Below are 12,438 nucleotides of genomic sequence, written 5' to 3' on the forward strand. Positions count from 1 at the left end.
AAAAGCTCACTTTATAATTATACACATCCCCATAACAAAAGAAAAGGAAACTTACTTCTATTGTGGGATCATATTCATCCACAAAGTGGTTCTGAATAAGTTGGATCGTCAGAGCACTTTTGCCTACGCCACCAGCTCCGACCACCACAAGTTTGTATTCGGTCATCTTCTTTGCTCAAGGGCAGACCTGTGCAAGGAAAAGGCCAGCCATTAGCATCAAATCACTGACATGGATGAAGTAAAAGCAATTCCGTAGGAGCTGAATAAGTTGCTGATGCAGTAACTACATCCAAAACTGTTTTCAAACACAAATAGAAAAATGGAGTAATCCTTTTGAGTCAAGAATTCTTACTGTCTCACTTGTATGTAAAGCAAGGCCCACAAGAACATTTTTGAATTCCAAGGTAACACACACAAAATGTTAAGAGGAACTCAGCAGGTCAAGCAGCATCTATGGTTTGGAATACAAGGTTGAAGTTTCAAGTTGAGTCCCTTTAGTTAGTCCAGATAAACAGTCTTGGCCCAAAATGCCGAAAGTTTAATTCCTTTCAACTGATGACTGCCTGACCTGTCGAGTTCCTTTAAAGTTGTGTGTGTGGCTCTGGATTTCCAGAACCTATAGAATCTCATGTTTAACATTTGACTCCCGAGTTCCTCTCGGAGAAAAAGCAAAAATCATAATGGAACCTTGTGTAACAAGCAATGGCTAACAAGTCTCTCTTTTCTCAGTGATCCCACTATCACAAACCTGGTTTGCCATTGACAACCAAAACTCTACATACTGTACTCTGGATAGAATCACAGTCACAAAATGCCTCAAAGAGTCACCTACTGATCCAAGCAGCAAGACTGCTCAGAAAGTGCTTCCAAACTGAGTATCAGCTCTGGCTCCGTAGCACTATCTGATGACAGGAGGTTTTAGAGACTTGAGCTTAATCCAGATTAACACACACTTGCAATGTTGAGAAAGCACACACTTTTGAAAGGGACAACAAATGGGCACTACCATAGTAGTGTAGCGGTTAGTGTGACACTATTAAAGCTTAAGGCAGTGGTTCCCAACGTGGGGCGTACGCCCCACAGGGGGGTAATTTGATTTTTAAAGGGGGCAATTCGAGAATGAGTTATTAACAGTGAATTTTTTCTTGTGTCTGTGTGAGTACGAGTGCGTGTGCGCGAGTTAATACATATGTGTATATACAGTATGCATACATAAAAATACTTGTGTGTATGTACATGTGTAATTGCGTATGTACTGTATATATAGTGTATCACCATCATTACAACCATCAAATGGCTTTCATAATTAAATTAATGAATTGACTGATGTAGGAAGGAACGAATGAACAAGTCCAAACGCGTAAGAGACTCGTACGAGGTCGCGCCAATGCTGCTTTTTGCAGTAGCTTTCGGTTCTTGGTGGTGTGAAGGTGTGTACATTGCGTCATCTCTTTTAAAGGGTGTATCTGTCTTTGTATGCTGCAGAAACAAATCGGCATTGTTTTATTTATTTATTATTATTATTTTAATATCACTTAATTTTTTTTACAATTTCTTAGTAATTTCTTCCTTAGAACTTTAACAGTCCTTTGGTTCTTTTATTTTTCTCTTTCATGAATGCCATGTTCTTTGGAAGCTTGTTTAAACCAAGTTAATGGTCTTTTAGGCTTCCTCCAGGTGAATAGGAGTTCACTTTTTGAATAATAAGAATTATATATCACCACAGGGGGCATCAGGATTTTAGAGGTGATTAGGTGCGGCATGGCCAAAAAAAGGTTGGGTACCACTGCCTTAAGGCATTGGAGAAGGGAATTCAGTCCCAGTGTCCTCTGTAAGGAGTCTGTATGCCCTCCCCGTGGAATGCGAGGGATTCCCCCCGGGTGCTCCAGTTCTCTCCCACGGTCCAAAGATGGACCAGGTAGGTCATTGTAAATTGTCCTGTGCCAAAGTTAGGGTTAATTGGGGTCGTCAGGGGCTGCTTGAAGGGACGGAGGGTCTACTCCATGCTGTATTGCTAAATAAATAACAATAGCCCATCTGAGCAGAATACCAAAGATCCAATGTCAACGCTTTAAATCAGGTAAGAGAGTTCTTACTCCAATGTTTCCCTTTCCACAAATGTCACAGAGTAAAACTGAATGTTTATTATCCAAACATTACTCTCTACTTTACTCTGATTAAACTTCAAGTATTTGAATCTGTAAAGCACATTGGGTTGCCTCAGGTCACAAATGCATAGATAAGGATGTAATGACATTTCTTACAACGCAATAATTTTGCTTCCTGCCAGTCGACATTTACTCTCAAGCCTCAGCAATTCTATTGTACATTGTACACTGGCGTGGGCCCAAATCTCCTACAGTATGACAATGGAAATGACTGACAGTAGTCATGAGTAGCAGCATAATCTTTCATTAATTTATTCCAAGATCATCAATTCAAGAGAAAAGAGCAGATGACGGAATTATTGGAACCTTATCTGCATTCAAAACTAAAATGTTGAATACCAATTCAGTGTATTCAACTATTTCAATAATGAAAGTGAAAAACGCATGGGGGGGGTGTGAGGTGAGAGTGGTGGGATATGATGGGCTGGGGACGGGTGTTCGTGATACTGGGATGATGGGGGGGGGGGAGAGGAGTAATGCAGGAGGCAGAAGGGAGTAGAGATGGGTGAGGGGGAGAGTTGTTTCATATTTAACCAGCTTCTTCAAGACAATTCTATTTCTTCTATTAAAGCACAGTCATGAAGGGAAACTAATGGAACGTCACAGGCCGTACCATCAAAGCTAAAATGGACTAAAAAGATCCAGTGTTGACAACTGGCTGAGATTTGATGTAGTTGCAGATCATCTGCAGGAAGAGCTGGCTTGTCGTCACAAACCCCATTTCAGCCCATTTCCCCGAAGAACCAAGGAAGAGGAGACCAAGGACACCACACCCAAAAGGAAATGAATTCTCCTGAAAACTTTGGGTGTGCCACATTTACAGATAATGCTAAAAATAAACGTTTGTAGCAGCTCATATTACTGAGTGCTCTAAACCCGCGTGAGACAGCTGTGAACGAGGCCATTCAACCCTGCAAAGCTGTCCTGCCTCTTGATGAGGTCATGGCTGATCTGTACCTCACAAAGAAACTATTTTGGGTTTTAAAAGGTGGCAGTCAAATTAAACACTCACCTACAAAAGGCTTTTTATTCTGGCTGGTGCCTCATGTTAAAGTGTATAGCAGGAATATGCCAATATTAATATTAAGTTGGTGTGACTGAAGTATTGGATCATTTAAAAGGATGGATTTTATCCAGTCTCTAGGAAGCTATTAAAGTTGATGAAAATGTAATGCTGTGTGGCCTGAAGTATCTGTATTTTCTGGGAGTGCAGAGTGTGTGAGCAGGCCCATGTTACCCTGTAGGCTTTACAGTCACTGAAACCATTAATGGCACATACAGATCCATTGCCCAGTGCTTGCAGCTTGATAGTAAAGGGTGGGATAACTGGCTCAGGATCCAACTTTGCTACTAAACCTTGGAAACTGCATAAACACATTATCTCAAACTTCACGCTGGCTCTCCTAAACCAGACTTCTGCCAAAAGTAGAGAACGCCCTATCTGGCCCTTCCAAATCCACACCCATAACTCAGGATCACCCCTCCTCGTCAGCAGCCACAAACAGCTTAGTTCGGTACTTCCGAAGGAGAGTTCAGAAGGGAAGTAGTGGAAGAGGGTTCTCCTGAGCCGACTTGAGTGGCCACTTTATTAGGTACACCTGTTTGATAATGCAAATATCAGGCAATTATCTGACAGCAACTCAATGCATAAAAGAACGTAGACTAGACATGGTCAAGAGGTTCAGTTGTTGTTCAGAGCAAACATCAGAACGGGGAAGAAATGTGATCTAAGTGACTTTAACCATGGAATGATTGTTGACGCCAGGTAGATTTGTTTGAGTATCTCGGAAACTGCTGATCTCCTACACAACAGTCTCTAGAGTTTACAGAGAATGGTGCAATAAACAAAAAAAAAAACACCCAGTGAGCAGCAGCTCCGTGGTGAAAATGCTTGTTAATGAGAGAGGTCAGAGGAGAATGGCCAGACTGGTCCAAGCTGACAAGAAGGTGACAGTAACTCAGATAACCACACATTACAACAGTGCTGTGCAGAAGAGCATCTCTGAATGCACATGCTGAACCTTGAAGCAGATGGACTACATCAGCAGAAGACCATGAACGTGCACTCAATATTGAACATGCACTGAGTATAGATGAGATTCCCAGGACTTGTTCATGATGCTTTTAAGTAAAATCTCCTAATAAATTTACCTTGAACATTGAAACCTGACCCTACATCATGTGTTCTCCACCATAGCCTGATACCTACAGTAGGACAGTTCAGCTACCGAAACCCCGCTCTGCAATATCTAGGTCAGGAGCCAGGGCATCCTCCCAGGACTCCCTATTCTGCTACTCAATTCTTCTGATGAAACTGTCAAAAACCCTTCCATCGATACACTTAACATACCATGACCATTGACAGGGGATATCAAATACTAATGCTCTCCAAGCAAATGTCATGCCATCATACAATGCTATTTAAACTACAATTAAAAACAAATAAATTAAGACTTATCAGAACCATTTGTCATAACTTCTTGTCCTGCAGCATCAGTACAGAGCAGCACATAAAACTAAATTACAATTATAAATTAGTACAAAAAGAGATCAGAATAGTGAGGTTCATGGCTTCATGGACCATTCAGAAATCCGATGGCCGAGGAGAACGAGCTGTTCGTAAGACATTACTGCCATACTAGCCTGAAGAGATGAGAAGAGGGGATGTTCTGGCTGGTGAGAGTCTTTCACGATGCATACTGTCTCCTTGAGGCACGTCCTCAATTGTGGGGAGGCTGGTGCCCATGACTGAGCCTACAACCCTCAGCAGCTTTTTCCCCATCCAGCACAGGGGCCCCTCCATACCACGTGGGGGTGCAGCCAGTTAGAATGCTCTCCACAGAAGAACTGTAGGAATTTGCTGGTCTTCATTGAGATACCTCATCTCAAACTCCTAATATAGCTGTCGATGTACCTTCTGTAGGCGCATCAATCTGTTGGGCCCTGGATAGATCTTCAGAGATGTTGACAGTCAGGAACTTGAAGCTCCTCATCCTTTCCACTACTGACCCCTCAATGAGGACTGGTGTGTGTTCTCCTGAAGTCCCCGTTTGATTCATTGGTCTTAATGACATTGGGCGCAAGTTTGCTGTTCCGACCCCTCTCAACCAGCTGATCTACCTCACTCCTGCACGTGCTAATTGTAGGCTGGCGATAATCAAGTTGATCACCAGCAATTGAACTCTAATCATGACGTTCGCAGCCACAAATGGACAGACAAGGCTTCTTTCTGCCAGCTACTTAACACGGGTCACATTTCAATTCACTCCAAGTGCATCCCTAATATTTTTGAACAAAAGTCAGATCAACACCGGCTTATTTTAGAGAGCATTTTTATATCATAATTAACTTCTGAATAAAATAGTATTCCAATGAATTAGTTTGCATAGAACCTTTTTTAAAGCCATTTTGCTCACTTTTGCTGGAATGCTGGCAAACAGCATTAATATAGATGGGCAAAGAGAGCAGAATGAATGCTGGGGGGTGAAGGGACTGTGACTGTTTTGTGCAACTCTGACTAAACACTTGGACCTCGCACAGATTTTGCATTGCGAGGTTCTAATATCTGAATGCTTGCCATTTCCTCCTCCTCTTCCCAGATTCAACACTTAAAGCTATTGTTGCCCATTTGCCGTGACCAATAGACAGTGACATTTAAAATGCTGTAGTGCAAACAGGTTGACCTGAGCAGTTAAAATGAACAGTGAAATAAAAGAACCAAGCCACTTTTTAAAGACCCAGTTTCACCTGATTACACATCTGGAATCTAATCATCAATGGTGACCCATTCACCTAGTTGGCCGCAATGCAAAGAATTGGGCTTTGTTCCCATTACTGTTTAAAGCCAGCTTTAAAATCCAGCCTATCTTAGTCTGAAAGGCAAAAAATCTTTCATTTATTACATATATAATGGTTTTCACTTTATTTATTAATGCTTGGCTAATTAACTTCAAAATATATGCTGCAACTGCCTTGTGGTGACCTGCCTGCTGGTTCAGATTAGTACCATTTCAGATTGTGCAAGGAAAGGACTAATTAGACCCTTTCACAGCTTTTGAAAGCAAGGAGTACTTTCTGGCCTATGTCTTAGTCACGGAAAACTATATCACAGTAACAGGCCCTTCAGCCCATTTAGTCTGTGCCAAACTGTTATTCTGCCTACTCCCATCAACCAGCACCTTGACCAATGCCTTCTGGGAACTGTCTAGGAAACTAGGCAAGTGGTACCACAGACAGATTGAGATGAGTGATGGGATAGTCTGAGCGATAGAAGTCGGTCTGATACCACTGTTCGTCAATTACATGTGATGTTTTACATTCATCTGAGTCAGCAGACCAAATCTTGATTGTCAACACGTACAAACAAGCAGGATGAACTCAGCAGGTCGGGCAGCATCCATTGAAATGAGCAGTCAACGTTTCGGGCTGAGACCCTTCGTTAGGACTGAAGGAGGAGGGGGCAGGTGCCCTATAAAGAAGGTGGGGGGAGGGGTTAGGCAGGAAAGGTGAAGAAGGAATGTAAGGGGAAAGCACTATGGATCGTAGAAGGCAGCAGAATAATGAGAGATGTGATAGGCAGCTAGACGAGGAGGCAGGGTGAAAGTAGGATGGGGGAAGGGTGAGGGAAGGAATTCGATGGTCATACCAAAGGGCTGGAGACTACCCAGGCGGTATATGACCAAGGGGCTGGGTATTTCTTCTACTACCCATAGTGCTTATCCCCTCCCCCACCCCTTGATTTTTCCTCTGATTGGTTTTTCACCCTCCCCCCAACCTTATTTATAGGGCCCCTGCCCCTTCCTCCTTCAGTCCTGACGAAGAGTCTCAGCCCAAAACGTTGACTGCTCATTTCTACAGATGCTGCCTGACCTGCTGAGTTCATCCAGCCTGTTTGTACGTGTTGATTTGACCACAGCATCTGCAGTGTACTTTGTGTTTACAGATCTTGATTGTAATTTTTCTATAAAATGCCACTTCCTGGATTATTTCCTAAACTCTCTGGAACACTGCATGAATTCCATATTCTTCCATCTCAGGTGATAGTCGAGAGCCAAGGCTGATCTGGGTATTGTACAACATAACACAATAACTGCAAGTGCCTGATTGTAGATCTAATGATTTTAGGCACATTAATGTATTTGGGTTAAAATTTATCAGTATGTCAAAATAATGGCAACAAACATGGAATAGGACAATGAAAAGCTGTTATTAACACTGCAGAGTCTATCTTAGCTAAACTGAGTTAGTTGCTGTTTGAAATAATGCTATCACTTATTTAAAACCAGAGCATACTTAATATTGATGTTTCCAGCTATTAATATCACGGTAACTTCTAGGCACAGGAAAGGCGTAAATGATACCACTTGGATGGAAAATACTGATATGCATTTTCATGAAGCTATGCACGTTGGAAAATATTTGGTTGGAGAAAGTATCCGAAGTCAAACTCTTATTTGGCAAGAGCCACATGACATAATCCAGGAATCTGACTCTTCCCCACCCACATTTAGATAATGTACAGTATACTGGTTTCTAAAAATATTACTGCAGCATTTTCTGTGGAACCAGGATTTGTGACCTTGCCACCAAATGTTTGCTTAAGTAGGATGTTGATGGGCCGGGATGGGTCTTCAGTGCATCGCAGGATTGAGGTCCTGATAACAGAAAAAACCTTTCCAAGAGCAGTTAGCGGGGGTGAGCTGGACCAGGGGATTGGCTGGGTTGTGAAAGGATGACAGGCAGCAAGAGGTGATAGTGTACTAAGATGGTGTAATGTTTGTGGGAAACTGGGAAAAACCTGAGATAGAAATATCCTTGAATCATCAGACCACATTGAGTTTGAAACCTACCATTCTATAAATAGCTAAATGAAATGCTAGTTTCAAGGATGGTTACTATGAAAGTACCAGTTTTGGAGATAAACTCACCTGGTTCATTAATTGGAATTGCTTTATTATTGTCACATGTACTGAGGTACAGTGAAAAGCTGTTTTGCATGCTAGCTACACAGATCCTTTCTAAACACAAGCACAAAACATAAGTAACCACTTAGTACAAGGGAAGATCAGGGACAGTTTTTGTTTTGGCTGTCCTTGGTCAGATGTATTCCAACCCACCAGGTCAGTATCAATCCTCTACCCAGACCCATTTTATTCTCATCATGTTTCAGCCAACTCCTCTCATTCTACAACTTGTCTACACACTAGGGGCAACTGACAATGCCCCATTAATCAACCAGCCCATGTTTTGGGAAGGTGGAAGGAAACCAGAGCATCCAACAGGAAGTCCAAGCGGTCACAGGAGAGCGTGCAAACTCCGCACAGTGTGGGATTGAATTTGAGGGTCACTGGAGCTGAGCCAACAGTTGTACTCACCGTGCCACTGCGCCTGCCTGTGACTGCAAGAAGCAATGAACTCACTACCCTCACCAACTACTTGGTGGTAATCAGGCATGTGCAGTAATGGTGACCACTTGATGAAAAGATCAGAGAAGGACTCGCGGTGGGTGGTGGAGTCAGAAGCCAGAGGGTGTCGGGGGTACAGTGATCAAATGTGAAGTAATACGTGGCTTGGGGGCTCATTGATCTCAGCAATCAATGCTACATAGACGCAGATGGCAAACTGGTACCCATGTCAGAACCGACTCCAAGCCAGACTGAAGCTGGCTTCTTTAAGGACAGCATCCTTCAACGGCCCGCAGTGAGCAGTAAGAGGTCTGCCGCCCAAAATCCTTGAAATGACAGACGGCTGTGCCATTGGTCACCATTGTGTGTATCTAGGATCCTCTATCCATTGGCATATATTATGCTCATCAGACAATACTGTTTTCAGTTCCAGTGGCCTGGAAGGGTGCAGAAGCTTTACAAAGGGCTTAGAAGAGATTTACCAGGATGCTGCCTGGACTGAAGGGCATGTCTTTTGAGAACGGGTTGAGTGAGCTAGGGCTTCTTTCTCTGGAGTGGAGGAGGATGAGAGGTGAATTAATAGAACTGTATGTGATGAGAGCTTGAATGGATAGCCAGTGACTTTTTCCCCAGGGCAGAAATAGCTAAGGGAAAGGGGCACTGGTTTAAAGTGAGTGGAGGAAAGTTTTGGGGGATGGCAAGTTCTTGCACAGAGAATGGTAGGTGCATGGAATGCCCTGCTAGAGGTGGTAGCGGAGGCAGGTACATTAGGGGCATAAGAAACTCTTAGATTGATCTTAGAGTAGGTTAAAACGTTGGTACAACATCATGGGCCAAAGGGCCTGCACTGTGTTGTAATGTTCTACATTCTATCAGATCCATGGATTGCCCAGAAAGAGAACGACAGCTATAGTAAATCCTCTGAGCACAAGATGGTGGGTGGAAGTCTCCAGGCACAGTGTCCTTCAACATTCTTCTCAGGGAGAAGAAAGACTCCCTATAACATTATTGGTGGTAACAAGAAATAACTGTGCAGGACTAAGTGATTACTGAACCATACCTCCTTCTACAGTCACCAGAACATTCTCTCTGTCGCTGACAGATAAGTGAGAAATTTACTTAGCCACACTGCTAAACATCAAAGATATACACTTAGAGGTGGTTAGGTTAATGGTGGGGGGGGGGGGGGAGGGGGATAGAAAGAGAAGAGGGAGGAGGAAAGGGAGCTCAAGTGTTTACAGTCAAACATGGGAAAATTGGGACTAGCTGGGTAGGCACCATGGGTGGCATGGAAGGCCTGCATTCAGCTGTATTAATCTATGACTAACTTTAACCCAATGACAGAGCTCGGAACATTATAAAGATGTAATCAACTCTAGTGTTGTGCTGATTATCAGACAAGTGTTAATCTCAGGCAAAGGCACGTTTAAATTTGAATGTGACTTTGGCTGCAAAATAAATAGCATCAACGTTTCCACCTTCTAGCACCCATTACCTCCCAGCTTCTCACTTCAACACCCCATTCCCCCCACCCACCTTCCCTCTCACCAATTATTTGCACACCCACAGCTCCCTCCACCTTATTCTGGCTTTTCCCTTCCCCTCCAGCCCTGATTAAAGGTCTTGGCCCAGAACGTCAACTATTTATTCCTCTCCATAGATGCTGCCTGGCCTGCTGAGTTCCTCCAGCATTGTGTCTTCCTCCAGATTTCCAGCATCTGCAAACTGTCACCAAGGACTTGGGCCGTCCAAATCAATCACCATTTTCTTTGGAGCACACCACTGTTTTCACCCAATTGACTCAGTTCAGTGTGAATATTATTGCTGTCCCTTCTCATTCTCTATATGCCATCTCTGTACCCTTCACCTGTCTCTGCAAAACAAGGCAGACTGCGAGCCAGAGGAAAGCATGTGAAAGAAAATTTCAAGAGAGAGAGCATACAGGTGTATGCAAAAGTTTGGGCACCCCTGGTTAATATTTCTATTACTGTGAATAGCTAGGCGAGTAAAAGATGAGCTGATTTCCAAAGGCATAAAGTTAAAGATGACACATTTCTTTAATATTTTAAAATTCCTTTTTTATTTTCATCTTTTATAGTTTCAAAATAACAAAAAAAAAGGAAAAGGGCCCAAAGCAAAAGTTTGGGCACCCTGCATAGTCAGTACTTAGTAACACCCCCTTTGGCAAGTATCACAGCTTCTAAACACTCTCTGTAGCCAGCTAAGAGTCTTTCAATTCTTGTTTGGGGGATTTTCATCCACTCTTCCTTGCAAAAGACTTCTAGTTCTGTGAGGTTCTTGGGCCATCTTGCATGCACTGCTCTTTTGAGGTCTATCCACAGATTTTCGATGATGTTTAGATCAGGGGACTGTGAGGGCCATGACAAAACCTTCAGCTTGTGCCTCAAGGATTGTGGATTTTGAGGCGTGTTTGGATCATTATCCTGTTGTAGAAGCCATCTTTTCATCTTCAGTTGCTTCTTTTTTTAAAAAAAAGAGAGTGTGATGTTTGCTTCCAAAACCTGCTGGTATTTAATTGAATTCATTCTTCCCTTTACCAGTGAAAAGTTCCCCGTGCCACTGGCTACAACACAAGCCCAAAGCATGATCAATCCACCCCCATGATTAACAGTTGGAGAGGTGTTCTTTTCATGAAATTCTGCACCCTTTTTTCTCCAAACATCTGCTCATTGCGACCAAAACATTCGTTTTAACTTCATCAGTCCACAGGACTTTTCCAAAATGCATCAGGCTTGTTTAGTTATTCCTTTGCAAACTTCTGACACTGAATTTTGTGGTGAGGTCGCAGGAAAGGTTTTCTGATGACTCTTCCATGAAGGTCATATTTGTGCAGGTGTCACTGCACAGTAGAACAGTGCACCACCACTCCAGAGTCTGCTAAATCCTCCTGAAGGTCTTTTGCAGTCAAACGGGGGTTTTGATTTGCCTTTCTAGCAATCCTACGAGCAGTTCTCTCAGAAATATTTCTTGGTCTTCCAGAACTCAACTTGACCTCCACCATTCCTGTTAACTGCCATTTCTTAATTACACTATGAAATGAGGAAACAGCTACCTGAAAACACTTGGCTATCTTCCTATAAGCCTTCTCCTGCATCATTTATTTTAATTTTCAGAGTGCTAGGCAGCTGCTTAGGGGAGCCCATGGCTGCTGATTGTTGGGACAAGGTTTGAGGAGTCAGAGTATTTATAAAGCTTTGAAATTTGCATCACCTGGCCTTTCCTAATAATAACTATGCACAAACCATAACCCTAACAAGCTAATTAAGGTCTGAGACCTTGGTAAAAGTTACCTGAGTGCTCAAATCTCTTGGGGTGCACAAACTTTTGCATGGTGCTCCTTTCCCCCACTCCCACTCTAAAATTGTACATCAAAAATAATACACTAATCTTGCTTAAAATGTTGAAAAGAATATTTCATCTTTAACTACGACTTTTGGAGATCAGTTCATCTTACACTCACTTAACTATGCACAATAACAGACCAGGGTGCCCAAACATTTGCATGCCACTGTAGTTCTACAGTGGAACTAAAACAGCACGAATCTCCGCTCTGTGATTATTGCTTTATAGTCAGAGCACACCATTCAGCCCACACCAACCTCTTTACAATGATCTTTTTATTTTCTTCACATTCCCATCTATTCCTGAAAATCTACCATTCACTCACACATCAGGGTCAATTAACCTATCAAACTGGAGACCTTTGGGATATGGGAGGAAACCCATGCGGACAGGAAAAACCAAACTCCACGCCAAACCAAGGATCAACTTTATTCACCAAATAGATTTACAGATATTAGGAATTTGCTGTGGTGTGTGGGTCAGAGCGATGCAAAACAACACCA

General features: G+C 42.8%; 1 protein-coding gene and 1 long non-coding RNA gene across 5 annotated transcripts in view; one reads left to right on the forward strand and one right to left on the reverse strand.

Moving 5' to 3' along the window:
* The window catches only part of LOC132403897 (uncharacterized), a 78,731-nt gene extending 75,420 nt beyond the window's left edge, over positions 1 to 3,311 (forward strand). For both annotated transcript variants that reach the window (XR_009515383.1, XR_009515384.1), the window contains one exon: positions 2,740 to 3,311. This is a non-coding gene — a long non-coding RNA (uncharacterized LOC132403897). The remainder of the gene's footprint in view (positions 1 to 2,739) is intronic.
* LOC132403895 (GTPase KRas) overlaps positions 1 to 12,438 on the reverse strand; it is a 52,078-nt gene that overhangs the window by 18,355 nt on the left and 21,285 nt on the right. For all 3 annotated transcript variants that reach the window (XM_059987706.1, XM_059987704.1, XM_059987705.1), the window contains exon 3: positions 56 to 187. In XM_059987706.1, coding sequence (XP_059843689.1) covers positions 56 to 166 — 111 coding nt within the window. In that variant the 5' untranslated portion in view covers positions 167 to 187. The remainder of the gene's footprint in view (positions 1 to 55; positions 188 to 12,438) is intronic.

The sequence above is a fragment of the Hypanus sabinus genome, chromosome 13 (assembly GCF_030144855.1).
Source record: "Hypanus sabinus isolate sHypSab1 chromosome 13, sHypSab1.hap1, whole genome shotgun sequence".
Lineage (NCBI taxonomy): Eukaryota > Metazoa > Chordata > Chondrichthyes > Myliobatiformes > Dasyatidae > Hypanus > Hypanus sabinus.